Source organism: Oryzias melastigma, linkage group LG16 (assembly GCF_002922805.2).
Source record: "Oryzias melastigma strain HK-1 linkage group LG16, ASM292280v2, whole genome shotgun sequence".
NCBI classification, from domain to species: Eukaryota; Metazoa; Chordata; class Actinopteri; order Beloniformes; family Adrianichthyidae; genus Oryzias; species Oryzias melastigma.
In genome coordinates this window covers 4,466,523-4,484,948 of record NC_050527.1, presented here as the reverse complement: position 1 = coordinate 4,484,948, position 18,426 = coordinate 4,466,523, and the positions used below count along the sequence as shown (strand labels likewise).

Below are 18,426 nucleotides of genomic sequence, written 5' to 3'. Positions count from 1 at the left end.
TGCTTCTTGGAACGGGCCCCTGGTCTGAAGAGGTTAAACAGACTGATGCTGCCTCCTCTTCTGCTGACAATCCAAACTAAATACTGTCTAGTTCTTTCAAAGATAAACTCATTTTCTTAAAATATTTGGTTTAAAGATATTCACATGGATTTTGAGCATAAACAAGATGAAATATTGTATTTTGTGTGTTTAGCACATCTTTGCAAAACAGCACATGTACAAATATTTTTGAGTGAAATCTATTTTCTTTTCCTTACAATTACAGTTTGGATTAATGGTGACGTCATTTCCATTTGGCACCAGAAGGACCGTTCAACAAAACCACCACAGTGACGTGAGCTCGGCGTGGATCCACATCACCTGGTTGAGCTGAGGCGGACGGTGGTGGACATCTTTTATTTTTAATTCTACAAGTAGGAGCAGCTCCTGGTTCTCTCATCACTGTGGAGGACGTGAACGGGCGACGTCTGGAGTCTGGAGCTGTCATTGGGATCGGAGAGAACGTCCAGCAGCTGCACACTCTTCAACCCAGCAATAAACTTTCTTTTTCTTTCCTTTATTACTGATTTTATTTTCAATAGATAGAAATGTACTCTATAGGGTAATTTATTAGATTCTTTAAATATAAAAACAGACAGCATTATCATAGATGATGCTTTCTTTCTAACCATGACATGTTTAAAAAGCTCCCTACTTTGAATAAAGGGAAACCAATTGTGAATTTTTAATGATTGTGATGTTTTGAATCATTAAACCTGCTTCAAAAATAAATTTTGTACGATCTGACTTTGACCCACATTTGCTTTTGTCACAGTGAATAAACAGAAGAGACTCAAACATGTTAAACATGATTTTTTATTAAATCACACACATCAGCAGGAGTCATCTTCATATGTTAAAATTATAATTTTACTGCCTTAAAATTTAAATGCTGGATTGTTTTGGATTATAAATCCACTCACCACTAGAAGCAGACCTGAAGAGGAACATACAAGATAAACATTAGATACAAAGACAAATAAAATACAATTTAATATAAATTAAAATCACAAGACAAAGCTAAATATAACATGCACAAATTTGTTAAGAAATAAATATTTAAATTATTTGTTCTTATTAACTGAAAGTTTTCTGTCTTCACATTTTAACTTCACATGAAGAGATTCTGGTGTTACTGTAGCAGATCTGAATCATGTCCTTATATGTTATAACTTTGTGATTAAGGAAAATAACTATCAATAAAAATACAGAGAAAACGTCCTTTTTTAAACATAATAGATATTAATGTTGAGAATTTAAAAAAATCGAATAACTGAAACTAAAATAAATAATCATAATATAATGATTTATTTCCAGCAAATATAAAGTTATTCTTTTAGTAATTACCGGAGAAAAGACAGAAGACGCCCAGAGAGCATGTTAGAACAGTTTACAGCACGGCAGCAGAACAAAAACCGAAATATAGCGCTCATGCTAACGCTAAATCTGTAGCAGACCAGCAAAACACCTGAGCATGCTCCCAGAAACCACCGCGATCGTCACACATTATACACATTACTATTACTGTTAATGTCTTATAAGTAGTTTATTAATGATTCTTATTAAAAAGCATTACCAAGTATATGTAACACTCTCTTCACTGGCTGCCTGTGTCTTTTATAATTTTTTAAAATATTTTGCCTCTGGCTTTAAAATGTTTAAGTGTACTGGCATCTCATTATATCTCAGATCTTTTAAATTTTTATCGTCCATGTCGAGCCTTGAGGTCTGAAGATCAGATACTTTTAATGATTCCCAGGACTCGGCTTGTGACCAGGGGAGATGGAGTCTTTCAGTTCATGCTCCTTGTTGCATCCCTCCTTAGAGAGGAGGAAGAAAGCGTGTAACATACAGAAAAAATGAATAACCGGGTAAGATGGCCACACAGCTGTTTATTAGAGTGACAGGTGTCAACATAAACCCCAAAGAAAACTAACACAACACCAAGAGGCTAAAATAATAATATGTAACTTCAATTATCAAGCTTTATAGCAGTCAGATAAGTAACAAAACAGTCACCAAACACTATTACTCAAAAATTAACCAAAAAATCATCAAGAGTAGAGTTAACAGACAAAACTAGAATAAACTAAATAGGGAGAAACTACAGGCTTTTCCACAAGCTTGGGTATACAGTAGGCAGACAGCAGGGGCAGGCTGAGAATCTAATTCCTCTCAGGAATTCAGCCACCACTGGAACAGAGCCTCCTGGCTACTTTTAAGCTTCCCTCCCAGCCTGGTGATTGGTGGAGAAAGCACCTCAATCAGCTCTACAGGGGGAGACGGAGTCAGCAGCAGTGGAGGAGCTGGACTTCTGCAAGAGCTGGGAAAACAAATGCACAACACACACACAAAACACACAAGACCAGGGGTCGTAACACTCCTAAACTCTGGAATGCTCTCCCCTTTTCTGTGAAGCCTGCCAGGTCCCTCCGTGGTTTTAAGTCACTTTTTAACTCATCTTTTTAATCAGGCTTTCAACTCCAGCTAGCAGATCAAGTCGGCTAGCTTGATAACATTTGATTTGTTGATTCCATTGTTTAATTGCTTTGATTGTAATAGTGGGGCAAAAAATATTTAGTAAGGTTTCCCACTTAAAAAGATGAAAGAGGCCTGTAATTTCCATCATAGGCATTCCTCATGCTTGGAGGAGAAAAAATGCTTAATTGCAGCTAAAGAACATCATACCTACTGTAAAGCATTGGGGGTGTTTTTCACTAAAGTGACCAGGACGACTGATCGATGTAACTGAAAGAATGAATGGATGGTCAGATTCAGAGAGTATGGGCAGATTTTGACCTTAAACCTCTTTTCATCAGTAAGGACACTGAAGATGAAACATGTCCGGGTCTTTCAGCATGACAACGATCTTAAACACTCTGCTGGGTAATGAAGGAGTGACTTCGTAAGAAGCATTTCGAGGTCCTGGAGTGGCCTAGCCAGTCTCCAGATCTCAACCCCTTGGAAAATCTTTGGAGGGAGTTGAAAGTACGTGTTGCATAGCAACAGCTTGAAAACCTCTCTGCTCTAGACGAGATCTGCATGGAGGAATGGGCCAAAGATCAACAACAGTTTGTTAAAACCTTGTGAAGACTCACAGGCTGTTGTCATTGCAACATAGCGTATTTCATGAAGTACTGCGCTGAACTTTTGTTATCGACCAAATACGTATTTTCCACCATAACTTACAATTAAATTCTTGTAGAAATCAGACGATGTGATTTTCTGGATTTTTTTATTTTCATTTTCTCTCACAGTTGAAAAATACCTATGATGAAAATGACATGCCTCTCTTATCTGTAGTTATTAAGAGGGAGAACTTCCACAATTGGTGGCCGATTAATTACTTTTTTGCCCCACTGTGATATATTTTTTATTGTATTTTATTGCTTAGTGATTTTATTTGAATTTGCGTCCAGCCCTTTGGACCAAAAAAAAAAACCCTCCTTCCTTCAAATCAATAACATTTTTCTTTTATATGTCAATTTTCTTGTTCCTAAAAAAATAAAAATTAAAAAAGACCGTTTACTGTCACAAGTTTACCAAAAACCAATACATTTCTGATTTCAACAGTTTTATCACCTTATTTTAAATTCAAATAAAAAATCCAAGCATCCACATCAAGGTGCCAGAATCATCAGCGCCAGGAAGAAGATCAAAGTGACAGAAGGCACCATGTCGGGAGAGTGGCAAAAGAGGATGCGGCTGAAGAAAGGAAATAGAAAAGGAAATAAGTCACATTACATTCTGTAATATGCATTTCTTTGTTGTATCCAGTTGCATACCTGACGGACAACATGTTATGACCTTATTGTGTACATATCTATGGAACAGAACCTTGGTTTGCCTTAATATCAAGTACATTTGGATAAATATTGCTAAAACATTTAATTGTCATTAGAACTCCTCAATGTTGCTGACTTGTCATGTAATTATTAGTGTTAAAAGTTCTTTTAGTTTTTAAATATTTCACATTATTCAAGCATGTTTGCTTAATATCTAGAAGGGTGTTAGAAGATGTGGCAACATAGCTGTTGGCAGAGTGGACCTGTGCCACTCACTGCCTTAGCAAATTTGACTAAAATTGTTTTATTCTTAGATGAGAGAAACAAAATAGAAATAAACCCTGAAATTAGTTGTTAACATCTAAAACTGGAACAACAATTAAACTACACTTCATTTAGCAAAATGTCCCACCAAAAACATGGGCGTCCATCAACGTTGGTGGGAGGAACTGTAGAGTTTATTGGTCTCACTTGAGGACATTGAAGAGAATTTCCATTAATTAGTGGATTGAGATCTATGAAAAGAAGAAAGGAAAGAAGACATGCAAAAAAAATGAAACTTTTCCTTTGGACAGTAATGGCGTGTTTGAATCCTTTGTCTTAAACTAAATCAAAGTGGCGGCAACTTGATGCTTATTCTTTTATTCCATCTATTGTAAATTACACATGAGTACAAATACCTACCAAGCACTTCCCTCTTTAAAGAGCCTGTACCATGAAAAATCAACTTTTTGAGCCTTTAAGTGTATTCTAATTATCAATCCTAACTATCAACCCTAAAGCGAGAATAAAGAATAAATTACTAGAATTATATAAGAGACTTGAGGCTTTGCTCTGCTGTGATGCTGGACCCCAAACCGCTTTTGAGCCCTGTAACAATAAACACCGACCTAACCAACAAATATACCGGTACAAAAGATCTCCATATGGAAACATAACTTCATTAATGTCAGCGACACCAAAAACATGACCATAAAATAAGCTGACACAACTTTCTCCGCAAAGCTAGCAGATCCCGCTAGCAGTGATCAGTTAGCTTTCGGAACACAGTCTTGCAGATGGCTGTGTGGTATTTGTTTTGGGATACCCTGTAGCAGTGCACTCAAAGAAATGATTCATTGGATGGAGTTTAAGAAGATGACACTTTGACAATTTCACAATGAAACATCCCTAAGTTAACTTGGTAAAATTGTTAACCTACCTTGAAAGTTAAGAGCAAAGACAGCACTTTCTCCTTTCAAAAACTCTCTGTCTTGTGTTTCTTCCAAATATACAAAATATCGGAAACCTATAAGTGGTCCACCATAGACTGCTTGATTATTCTCATCTACAAACAGCTGAGTTCCAGTCTCACGAGGGTTGCTCCACCAAGCTGTTAATGACAAACAAAATAACAGTAAACTGAGTATGAAGTTAAACGATTTACTTTGCCTGTGCACATTTTTGATGTTCTTGTGACCTCACCAGAGGGATCATTTACACTTGTGGTGAAGCTCCTCTGCTTTGACATCTGCTGCTGAATGTTGGGAGTCTGATCCAGCATTTGAAAAGTCATTTGTCTCCCTAAACAAGGCCACTCTAACTGATCATCATAATCACCAGACAAGAGTTGCATGAACACTCCAGCATATCTCTTGTAAAATATAACAGCAAACCGGTAAGCATAACCCTCACTGGAGTACTGCCGTGAACTGTATCTGCGGGATCCATAGAAACTAGTCTTCAGCACTCTCTCAAAGTCATCAATCTGCAGTGGTAAATGTGGACATTCAGTCTCATACAGATTGATGTCATCAACTGAGAAGCCTCCTGATGCGAGTCCTGCTCCTTTCTGAGCTTCAAACACCACCTGGAAGCTCTTAGAAGCCTTTAAGGAAACATGATGAAGCCTCCAGTGAGATGTTTGGGATCCTAATGGGAAAAAGTTTTAAATGTGACTATACTGCCTTATCTGTGATACCAGAGATTGAAATACAAATTGCCAAAATAACCAAATATTTTTTTAAAAATCAAAAGTTTTGATGTTTCTTTACCAGTAATCTGCCCCATGAGGCGTCGGGTTCCTGTTGAGTCCTGTTCATTCTCAAACTCTCTGATCCAGATGTTGAGAACATCAGACTCATCTCCACTGTGGTAATAGTAGAACTGCAGACACTGGATATGAAAGTCTCTTTTGGGAGTCATCCTCTGAGTTTCCAGTTGTGCTGTTTCTCCCTCCTGACCTGTGGCTGTGTTAACATGCATGAAGTAGCCTACTTCTCCACCTATAACAATAATGCAAATAACTGGTACAGTTGATGCCACATTCATCAGTTTACTGTACCATCTATGGAAAAATGTGTTCTTTATCTATGGTTAGTCAGTTGTCAATTTTTTAAATTATTTTTTCTTTGCATTTTTCACACAATGTAATTAAAAACAATATGAAAATGTAAAGTGATCACTATTACAAATCCCCAAAAATTGAGAGTAGCCTACATATGCACCTATAACAGCAATATCAATTGCTTTATATTTAAACATACATCATTTTTTTTCCACATTCTTTGAAATATATTAACCCCTTAATTCCTGAATTTGTTTCCAGCTGTGAAAACAAAAAAAATCACTTATGTTTTTGCTTTAAACAGATGCTATATTTAGATTCTTCTGAAGCCACATTGGTTTGTCGCATATTTGCAATATCAGGCATTAAGGGCTTAAGCAATGTATTCACTTTAAAAAGTATATATAACTTGTATTTTTTAATGAGTAAATTTTTCTTAACTTAAACCAGAACAGAAGTTATTTGGCCAGAAACACATACATTATTATTGTACTTGTCTGAACATATTACTGAAAACAGGACAAAAAAGCTATGTATTTACAGTGCAAACTTTAAACTTTAATTACAAAATCTTGAAATCTTACTGTAATCTTTGCTTTCACCAGGTTGAGTTGTGTGATCAGAAAATGGACCGGTTATAACTTGTGTTACCAGTTCCCAGCGGATGTCACCCTGTGAACAACGATCCATTCTGCACATGGTTCCAGTTGAAAAGCCACAGTACATGTTAAAGGCAATAGTTGAATCTGTCATGATAGAAGATGACATGGTTTTAAAATTAGTTTGATTATTTACAAGCTATACTGGAAAACAAACGTAAGATGCCTAGCTCAAATGCTTGCTTATGACAAATTAAATGAATATTGTCTTTGGACCATTTTAATATTTGGCAATACAGTGTTCTCTCACTTATTCAAGTTTCTTTATTCAAGGTGTCATGTATTCGCCCATTTTTTTTTCAGTCTTGGAATTCCTGCGGTTTGTCACAGAAACTCAGACAACTTAAGATGCCTGTATGTAACTTTTGCGTCCAAAAAAGGGGCTGAGAGGGGGTAGGGTGTGGTGTGGGGTGAGGGGGGTGTCCTCCGTATTTGTGGATGTTCCCAGTCCCTAACCCCCACGAATAAAGGGGGAATCCTGTATTTTGCTAAACTTATATTTTCTAACTCCCTTTGGCTATTCCCTAAATGTCTTGCTTTTTGTGTTGATTGCTTAAGTTTGTATTTAATTGACTAGCATGTTACCCTAAAGGATATTTAGATCACTGTGATGACTGTAACAGTTACTTTTGTATTAATACAAATAGATTGCTGAGTGAGATTTTCCTCATTAAAACTGTTCATACCACTGCTTCTCAGTCTCGATAATCTTATGCCCCACCCATGAAGAACTTACCCTTGTGCCCCCTTACACCTTTCTGCTGCAAATATCATTAGAATCATTAGTCAATTTGCTCAAGTTAAAAGTATCACGGGCTGCACGGTGGTTAGCGCTCTTGCCTCACAGCGAGAAGGCCCCGGCTCGAATCCCGGCTGGGACCTTTCTGTGTGGAGTTTGCATGTTCTCCTCGTGCATGCGTGGGTTTTCACCGGGGACTCCGGCTTCCTCCCACCGTCCGAAAACATGCTTCCTAGGTAAATTGGGGACTCTAAATTGCCCCTAGGTAAGAATGTGAGAGTGAATGTGTGTGTGATTGTGGCCCTGTGACAGACTGGCGACCTGTCCAGGGTGAACCCCGCCTTCGCCCATCAGTAGCCGGGATAGGCTCCGGCACCCCCGCGACCCCGAACGGGAAGAAGCGGCCAAGAAGATGAATGAATGAATGAATAAAAGTATCACTTCAAAACAATGCACCTTTATTATCATTAAAGAATGATGATAATAATAATAATTATTATAATGAAAACATAGACAAACTTATAAATAATCAATCTTTAGTAATGTGTAATAACATGGTAGAATAGAGCAGACTTATTTGCCCGTATTTCAATGTAGCCACGAGGGGGCCCAAGCCAGGGTCTCATTGTGCCGGTCCCAAGCCCGGATAAATACAGAGGGTTGTGTCAGGAAGGGCATCCGACGTAAAATCTTGCCAAATCAAATATGCGAATCAGACCTACGAAATCCATACCGGATCGGTCGAGGCCCGGGTTAACAACGACCGCCATCGGTGCTGTTCACCGACAGGGTGCCGGTGGAAATTGGACTACTGTTGGTGGAAGAAGGAGAGGAGGAAGGCGGGTTCGTAGGGAGAGAGAGAAGAGGAAAGTCACTAGTGTTGGACTGAGAGTTGGGACTTTGAATGTTGGAACTATGACAGGAAAGGGTAGAGAGTTAGTGGACATGATGCAGAGGAGAAAGGTAGACATACTGTGTGTCCAGGAGACCAGGTGGAAAGGTAGCAAGGCTAGAAGTTTAGGAGCAGGGTTCAAGTTGTTCTATCATGGTGGAGATGGGAAGAGAAATGGAGTAGGAGTTATCCTAAAGGAGGAGTTTGTTAGGAGGGTTGTGGAGGTAAAAAGAGTGTCAGATAGAGTGATGAGTCTGAAGATAGAAATGGAGGGTGTGATGTTCAATGTTGTTAGTGGGTATGCCCCACAGGTAGGATGTGAGCTGGAAGAGAAGGAGAAGTTCTGGTTGGATCTTGATGAAGTGATGATGAGCATCCCTGGAAATGAGAGAGTTGTCATTGGTGCAGATTTCAATGGTCATGTTGGTGCAGGAAACCGAGGTGATGAGGAGGTGATGGGCAGGTTTGGTATCCAGGAGAGGAATGTAGAAGGACAGATGGTGGTTGATTTTGCAAAAAAGATGGAAATGGCGATAGTGAATACATTCTTTGAGAAGAGACAGGAACATAGAGTGACCTATAAGAGTGGAGGTAGAAGCACACAGATAGACTACATCTTGTGTAGACGGTGTAATCTGAAGGAGATCAGTGACTGTAAAGTAGTGGTTGGTGAGAGTGTTTCCAGACAGCACAGGATGGTGGTGTGTAGAATGACTCTGGTGGTGAAGAAGATGAAGAAAGAGAGGGCAAAGGCAGAGAAGAGGACAAACTGGTGGAAGCTGAAAAAAGAAGATTGTTGCATGACTTTTAAGAAACAGTTGAAACAGGCTCTGGGTGGTCAGGAGGTACTCCCAGATGACTGGATAACTACAGCTAATGTGATCAGGGAGACAGGTAGGAGTGTACTTGGTGTGTCATCAGGAAAGAGAGTTGATAAGGAGACTTGGTGGTGGAATGAGGAGGTGCAGGAGTGTATACGGAGTAAGAGACTAGCTAAGAAGAAGTGGGACACTGAGAGGACTGAGGAGAGTAGACAGGAGTACAGGGAGATGCAGCGTAAGGTGAAAGTAGAGGTGTCAAAGGCCAAACAAAGAGCTTATGATGACTTGTATGCTAGGTTGGGTAGTAAGGAGGGAGAGACTGACCTGTACAGATTAGCAAGGCAGAGAGATCGAGATGGGAAGGACATGCAGCAGGTTAGGGTGATCAAGGATAGGAATGGTAATGTGGTGACAGGTGTCAGTGGTGTAATGGAAAGATGGAAAGAATACTTTGAAGAGTTGATGAATGAAGAGAATGAGAGAGAACAAAGAGTAGAAGAGGTGACGGTTGTGGAGCAGGAAGTAAGAAAGATTAGTAAAGGTGAAGTGAGAGGGGCTTTGAAGAGGATGAAGAGTGGAAAGGCTCTTGGTCCTGATGATATACCTGTGGAGGTATGGAAGTGTCTAGGAGAGATGGCAGTGGAGTTTTTGACCGGGTTGTTCAACAGGATCTTAGGTGGTGAGAAGATGCCTGAGGAATGGAGGAGAAGTGTGATGGTGCCCATTTTTAAGAATAAGGGAGATGTGCAGAGTTGTGGTAACTACAGAGGAATAAAGCTGATGAGCCATACAATGAAGGTGTGGGAAAGAGTAGTGGAAGCCAGACTAAGAGCAGAAGTGAACATTTGTGAGCAGCAGTATGGTTTCATGCCAAGAAAGAGCACTACAGATGCAACATTTGCTTTGAGGATGTTGATAGAGAAGTACAGAGAAGGTCAGAGAGAGCTCCACTGTGTCTTTGTAGATCTGGAGAAAGCTTATGACAGAGTGCCCAGAGAGGAACTATGGTATTGTATGAGGAAGTCTGGAGTGACAGAGAAGTATGTCCGAGCAGTGCAGGACATGTATGAGGGCTGTAAGACAGTGGTGAGGTGTGCTGTAGGGGTGACAGAGGAGTTCAAGGTGGAGGTGGGATTACATCAGGGATCAGCTCTGAGCCCCTTCCTGTTTGCAATGGTGATGGACAGACTGACGGATGAGGTTAGACAGGAATCACCATGGACTATGATGTTTGCAGATGATATTGTGATTTGTAGTGAGAGCAGGGAACAGGTGGAGGTGGAGTTAGAGAGGTGGAGGTTTGCCCTGGAAAGGAGAGGAATGAAGGTTAGCCGCAGTAAGACAGAGTACATGTGTGTGAATGAGAGGAACCAGAGTGGAAGAGTGAGGTTACAGGGAGAAGAGATAAAGAAGGTGGAGGAGTTTAAGTATTTAGGGTCAACAGTACAGAGTAATGGAGAGTGTGGAAAAGAAGTGAAGAGGAGAGTGCAAGCAGGTTGGAATGGGTGGAGAAAAGTGTCAGGTGTGATGTGTGACAGAAGAGTTTCAGCACAAATGAAAGGAAAGGTGTACAAGACTGTGGTGAGACCAGCCATGTTGTTTGGACTAGAAACAGTGGGACTGAAGAAAAGACAGGAAGCAGAGCTGGAGGTAGCAGAGATGAAGATGCTGAGGTTCTCTTTGGGAGTGACCAGGATGGATAGGATCAGGAATGAATACATCAGAGGGACAGCACATGTTAGAGGTTTTGGAGATAAAGTCAGAGAGGCCAGACTGAGATGGTTTGGACATGTTCAGAGGAGAGACAGTGAATATATTGGTAGAAGGATGCTGAGTCTAGAGCTGCCAGGAAAGAGGTCTAGAGGAAGACCAAAGAGGAGGTTTATGGATGCAGTGAATGAAGACATGAAGGTGGCTGGTGTTAGAGTGGAGGATGCTGAAGACAGGCTTAGATGGAGGAAACTGATTCGCTGTGGCGACCCCTGAAGGGAAAAGCCGAAAGGAAAAGAAGAAGATTTGCCCGTATTTCCTAAAAATAAACTGTAATCTGTACATTGACTAATTTAACTATTTGATATGTAATGGATGTATCAGTGTTAAGTAAAAGTGTAAATATTTCCCCTCCGTGTGTGTGGATAGCGTTGTCACTGACATTGTCTTCTGCTGCTATTAACTCTTTAATAACTAACATCGACTTCATGATCCCGGCCTTGTCCTGCACACCCCACCATTTGTGAAACACTGATTTTTACTAACAATCTTAAAGTACTTACCGCAATTGTAGAGACGATTTAGCTCCAGAACATCATAGTAACTCATCTCCAGACTTTGCCCAATAACATTTTGGAATTTGGGGTCTTTGGTGATGATGGTAGGGCCATTTCCATTGGTGAAAGCATATTTGCTGGAGTGCATCACTGACCAGTAGTCATATGGTGTTCTATGGGTGGTACTTACATCACTGCCAACCATACCAAAATTATGATCTGTACCTGTATAATATACACCAAATTCATGGATAAGTTATTTAATTAGTTCACAAAAATTATTACAATGAGTGCAGATTGTTCAGTAAGTGATCAGTTACATCACAAAAAATCATGATACAAAGTATTTCTACTAGAATACTTTAAGAAAAACATATAATGTCCAGACAGTTTAGAAAATGTAAAAATTGCGAAATCGTTGATGCATTTTAAAAATGATCGATCATAGTGTAGTTTTTAAATGAAAGAAATGTGACATATTGATTAGTAAGTACAATAAAAAATGTATTCATTTGTTTTCTTTATTACATTAAACACATTTTATAAATTTCTCATTACTAAATTTATACTCTTGTGGCATTCTCAGTTTAACAAAAATCTTGTATGTTGTAAAAGTTTTCCTCAAACCTTCAAGGATGTTGTTCCATACAATGGTCACATAATCATCTCTGTCATATCTGGACTGTTCGTGGAAGAAGCCGAGAGCGTGAAGAATCTCATGTTCAACCATGTGAACATGTTCACAGCCCGCACCAATAGATAAGACTTGCCCGTTGGCAATTGTTCTCCCAACATAAGAATAACAACTGAAACAACACAATAAAAAAATTCAGAGTAATCATTGTTTCATTGTAAGATTACATTGTGGTTGTCATTAAAATTTTATGAAAAGGTTTTTGAGAAAATATATACAGAAGCCCTTGTATCTCATGACTGCCCTTACATATAGATACATATGTAATTAGATGCCTCTCAAAAAGAAATATGTGAATAAAGACAAAGGTCAGCACAAATGAATATTTTGCTTTGAATACAAAATTGCTCTGTTTAGATTATTTTCAAAAATACAGGTTCAAAAGCTTATCAGGTTAAAAGAAATGATTCAACAAAATGCACATGCATATTAACTGCAATTGAATTAAATTTTGTTTATATAACCCAATATCACAACTTTTTAAATTCACTTTCTTAACTCACTATATCCCTCTTGGGGTCACAGGTAGGCCTGAGCTGAGGCATACTCGCCCTAGGCAGCTGCCTGGGGTGCCATTTGTTGGAGGTGGTGACAAATAATTATAGTATAAATAAAATAACTCAAAAGTTAGATGTAATCAATAACTCTGTTATACAACTTCAAGGATAAACTTCAAGGATAAAAAAAATCAGAAAGACGAGCCCTCAGGGACAGCTCTAAGAGTATTAACAAAAGAAGAGGAGGAAAAAAGGGCTTAAAACAGAGGTCTATCTGTTTTGTTTACAATTCCCCCCCTTTCCCCCACGCATTTCGGTCAAAAAGTCTTCTTGTTTTTGGTCGACGAAGAAGACGCATTTAACTGGCAATCAAGTTTTTTCCCTTTTGAGCTTTAAACTTGTACAACAAAGATCTTTAAGCATTGAAAATCAGAGAAAAGGGCCTTTGCACTTCGCGGTAGTGTTTGCACCTCAAAAAACCAGGATAGAGAGAAAATACCATCAACGTTATTTCTCTAGAAAGTTAGCAAATGGGAGAACATGCTTAATCGCGATTAATCGCATTTGTCCAGTTAACTCGCGATTAATCGCACATTTACATATGGCCTTTTTTTTAAGGAAAAAATGTGTGGTTCGTGGAATTTAGCAGTTTTACATTAATTATGAAAACAAGAATGACAATTTTAATAGTTTTCATCAGAAATACTTTATTTTGTAACATTATATTGAGATAAACTTTCTTAACAATAAAAGGCTGTAACATAAAATGCATAACAAAAGCCCAAGTGTAAGTGAAGGGCATTTTAAATTCAAAACTTCAATCAACGTTCAGTAAAATAAAATAAAAAACATAAAAAATAAAATTTCCATAACACTTTCATGTTCATTTTTTGTCAGGACCAAATCTTTTCCTCCTCTGCTGAATTGCAGTAATAAATGAAATAGAGATTTATCATTTCCAATGAACTTTTGTTTTTTAAAACCTTAAAGACTGAGAAAAGCGGGATACACGATGGATAGTTTGACAGTCTGTGGCTGCAGCTCGATGCAGCGACGTGTCCAGCGGAGTTCACGTGATGAATATGCCGTGTAGATAGCAGATGTGCTAGGCCTGTAAGATCGGCTTGGGGGCTTGCGACTAGTGATGACGTCACACAACTGTAACAAACGAGTTGGCTAATTTGCTGTTTATCTGTACTTAAACTGACGTTTACAATAAAGTTTATTTTTAAAAAAAAAAAAAAAAAAAGTGTTGAGATCTGCTCGGACAGCTCAGTGTTTGTGTAACGGAGCAGAACGTGAGCTGCATATTCTAGCGGTCCGTGCGACCAGTTCAACATTGGCAGGATGTATTTAGAAAAAATACGTGTGAATAATTACTTTCTTTTTTTTTAATGTGCGACCAACAACAAGCTAGCATGCTACTCGCTAGCACCCACTTTACCTCAAACTTCATGCTTCCCAGCCTGATTTCTCTCTATTAAAATAACGATCATTATCCTGTGATGATTCCTCTCGATCGGATTGTTTCGTTGTCAAGGTTTTTGCGGCTGATTGCAAACATTCCTTCTCCTTTTGTGATTCTTAACGTATATGTTCGGACCTCCTCGGTTTTTTACTCGGGAAGAATCCGTGCATTGTTATGGCGGAATTGTCTGTGTAATTCCCTGTGTCACGTGACAGTGGTCTAATAGTCCGGACCAATCACAATGTTACACGTCATCTATGCGCAAGCCCCCGAGCCGATCTGACAGGCCGAGCACATCTGCTACCTACACCGGCAGACAGACCACTATGCTGGGGCTGGATCACGCTTAAACCTCCAGAACACTTAAAACGTCCCCCGGTGCGCTTGCTGTTCGGAACGTCTGGGGTCCACAGCTCTCGGGACGCGGCGCCGGACACGAGCCGGTACCACCAGACATGGTACTGGACGTGAACCGTAGCCGGGTTAGGGTGCAGGAGCTCTCCAGGTCCTAGCGCCGGCCGGTTTTAGCTCGCAGCTCGGAGGGTGGAGAGCCGCCCGTGATCTAGTGAGAGCAGCTGGTGAGTTGGAGGGCGGGACGCCCGCGTGCGGTATGGAAAGGCACGTATGAGAAAGTCCGCGATTAATGCGTCAAAAAAATTGTCGGCGTCAAGCACATGTCAGATTAATGCGTTTTTAACGCGACAAATCTGACAGCCCTAATTACAATATAATCTTCAAAAACTATTTATACTGAGAGACGATTACCATAAATTACGTGGAAAAGGAAAATTCAAACAACCTTTCATACTCACAAAAAGGAGAGAATTTTGTGTCACTATGTGGAGTAAAACTGTGGAACAATTTGGGTTTGGAACAAAAACAATCCTATAATATATACTTGTTTAAAAAAAGTTATACCTGTACAACATGGGAAAAATACAAAAATTCCTGACGCATGTATAATAATATGTATTAAATATATATTAAAAATTAGATAAAATACTTTGTTTAATGAAAGAAAAAATAAGTATGTGTTTGAATATGTTGTATAAATATTATGGTTATTATTCTATGTAAATTGTACTTTCTATTGATAAAGAATATAATAATGAACCTTAACTTATGATTATTGTTAAAAGTCTATTATCATCTCTTATAATGAATTAAGGGGCAGGCTTCAATAAGCAATGCTGGATATAAGACATAGCATACATTGTCAATTGTGATAATGCATATGTGATTGTAACATATTACGTTATGCATAAATTAACATATTTGAATAAACTGCAGATCAAAGATGCATCAGAACAGTTTCCACCACTTCTGGGTCTAAAACGATTTGTGGGTGCATTGTTTATGTTAGAATGTGATCCCAAATACCAGTTATTTCCTGCATTTTATGTGTGTCTTTTATTTTGAAATCAATTCTTATTTCCTGTTTGTCTGGTGATGATGAGTTTGCGGGGTGGGGTTAAGGTAAACGGTCATACATGCATGCAATTATGGAGATTACTCGTTAAATTCTAGACAGATCAAAAACCAGTCCTAACTTAACAAGTGACAAAATGACCTTCCTGACATTATGCAGTTCTTATCCTAAATTGAAATGATTCAAATGTAGACGCATGCATAAACTCCGCAGATATTTTCTCTCCCTGTTTAACTGCTGCAGCTGTTTCTTTTCTTGCAGAAAATGTGCTCATAGTCAGTATGTGCTTGTAGAAGCACATTAATTTCTGTCGCCGGAAGTATGAAGCCCTAAAGGTGTTTGTCCCCGTTGCCATGGTGAATCGTGTCCCTTTTAACCATTTAAAAATAATGATATTCTCAACTTGTGTGCTCATGTGGCTAAAGAACATTATCAGTGGCTCAAGGGGTAAAAGAAATTCACTTTGAAGAACATGTTATAATGGATACTGGGAGAATAACTGACAAAACTGAGGCTAAAATATCTCAGCCTGAAGGAAAATGACACTTACCCGTCTAACTTTTTTATGGAGATGTAAAACTCCTCAGCATCTCGAGGTTTGAAATCGATGCAGGACTTTAACCTGAACTGGTCGAGAGCTCTCAGGATGATTCCTTTAGCATGCAAGCCTGGAATTGTTTATTAGAAGTTTGTTATAGAAATAAAAACTGTTTAAATGTAGTCGTAATATTTAACTGTTTAATTTTCCATACTTTAATATACAGTTATCACATCCTCTACTCAGCTGTCAAATTTTGAGGAAGACTTTCATAATTTACTGTGAGAGTTATTTTGTGACAGTTATGAGGAAGAACTCACACTTTCTACAGGAAGTCTTCCTCATAACCTAACAATACAGTTAGAAAACAAGTTTTTGCATGGATCTCTGCAACTTCCTTTAACTTCTTTAAACTTACACGCACTGGCTGACTAATATTGGACAAATTCTTAGTCCATTTCTCCCTTACTCAACTAAGACATAGGTCATAACTTAAGTGTTCCACTTAAGTTAAAATGTTGGTTAAAAATATTTACCAAGGCTTTTGTCAAGGACATAGGGGACTGGAGATGTCCAACGAGTTTCTTTATTTCCAATAAGGGAACTTCTTGAACTTGGAAGCTTAAATAATACAAGAAAGGGAATTAAAAAAAAACAAACAAAAAGTTCAAAATGTATGTAAAAAGTAACAGATATTAATAGCTTGCAGGTAATTATTACCTCAAGAACGTCATCATGCAGCGAAACTAAAGAAATAGCATAATAGTATGAGTTTGCATCAAATCGTGTAAACAACCAACAAGAATGCTAGTTTTGTCAGCAAGTAAAATATGAACATTCTTACCATTGTTTGCTTTTGTTTCATCAGTCAGTTCAATGATTTCTGCAAGTGAAATGAGTTATTGTTGATAACTGATTCAAATCATTGCTGAAGTACATCAGTCCATTTATGAAAAATGAAGGGAACTCACCCACTTCCTGTGGCTCAGTCTGGGAAAAATAGTAAGAAAAAAAGTTGATAATTTAAACCTCAAACTTCTGTTGCAAGTTGTCATTCTTCTAAATAGATTTATTACTTTAAATGCAAACATGTAAAAACAAAATATTTTGTAATACTTTTATTGACTAGTCTATAATTAAGTTAATCTGTACTTACCGTGAATGCTGATGAAACTGACAAATTCACCACCACAAAAAAGAAAACGTTCAGCTTCATGGTGACTTTTACTAGAAAACGAAATCAAGCATTAGAAGAGAGATCTTGCAAAGAAAAAAAAGGAGTTTATTTGCCTCCCACACTATATTTGCCAACTTACTGCCACCCCTTTGCATGTCTGTTCTTGAAACTAGAAAAGTTCTGGAATGGGATGCAGTTTTAAAGGAAGCAAAAAGGGGGATATAACAGGTTTGAATATTCATACGTTTATAGTGTGGGAATGAGATGAAGAGCTTTCTCCCCCAGGTTCTTTTACTTCCTGCCTTGTGACATGGTTAAAAAGATATATATATAAACAATATAAAATATAAACAATGAGTAAGACGGCACTCAAATAAAAGTAAAAAAGCTATTACTACATAAATTCTAAATCTTGCGTTAAAAGAGTTTGATATTTATATTTAGCATTGTTTTTAGAAACTAGACATATTCTAGTAAATATATGAAAAGGACACCTTTAAAAACATCAATATCAATACATGCAGCTGAATTGGAATATTGATATGTAAAACTAATATACTATAATTTTTTTAATTAAAGAAACCTTTAGCCTTCTTTAGTTTTAAATTGGGCTTTGAATTACTAAATGGTTTCATGTAGATACTGTGATCAGGGCTTTCTCTTTTTAAGGGAAATAATGAAAAATAAAATACAGATTTCTCACACTTGAGCATTCCAAAACTAGTAGTATAAAATAATAGGTGAAGATATAACATTCTTGTCTTTTCAGTGTATCGGCACTCCTGTGTGTAAAGCCAATTTCTTGTTTTCAACTTTCCAATTCCTTTTTTGTTTTTTCTGATTTAGTTTTAAAAATACAATTAAGCACATTTTTTTTTCTAGTTTTTCTTTTCTTTTGTTATATTAATTTTTTATTGAATTTTTCAGCAGGTGTTACAACAGTTCATGGATTAGCGGTGGGTGGAAATTTCCACCTTGAAATTCTAGATTACAAGCATCATGTCACTCAGGACTGTACTCCAATGATCATTCTCCACATGTTATCGATTATCATCATGCTCCTCATCACCTACACCATTACCTTTCATAGATGAA

General features: G+C 38.1%; 1 protein-coding gene and 1 long non-coding RNA gene across 2 annotated transcripts in view; both read right to left on the bottom strand.

Moving 5' to 3' along the window:
* Positions 1–2,616: 2,616 nt before the first annotated feature.
* LOC112143593 (meprin A subunit beta) lies at positions 2,617–12,258 on the bottom strand. Its single transcript, XM_024267674.2, has 8 exons — positions 12,156–12,258; positions 11,535–11,753; positions 6,735–6,896; positions 5,858–6,088; positions 5,289–5,735; positions 5,026–5,196; positions 4,237–4,339; positions 2,617–3,744 (listed from the first exon to the last, which is right to left on the bottom strand). Exons 1-8 carry the CDS (start codon positions 12,256–12,258, stop codon positions 3,660–3,662), a joined length of 1,521 nt encoding a protein of 506 aa, XP_024123442.1. The 3' UTR covers positions 2,617–3,659.
* Positions 12,259–18,200: 5,942 nt separating this feature from the next.
* Positions 18,201–18,426, bottom strand: part of LOC118599842 — a 1,524-nt gene continuing 1,298 nt past the window's right edge. Inside the window, exon 2 of the long non-coding RNA XR_004949351.1 lies at positions 18,201–18,412. This is a non-coding gene — a long non-coding RNA (uncharacterized LOC118599842). The remainder of the gene's footprint in view (positions 18,413–18,426) is intronic.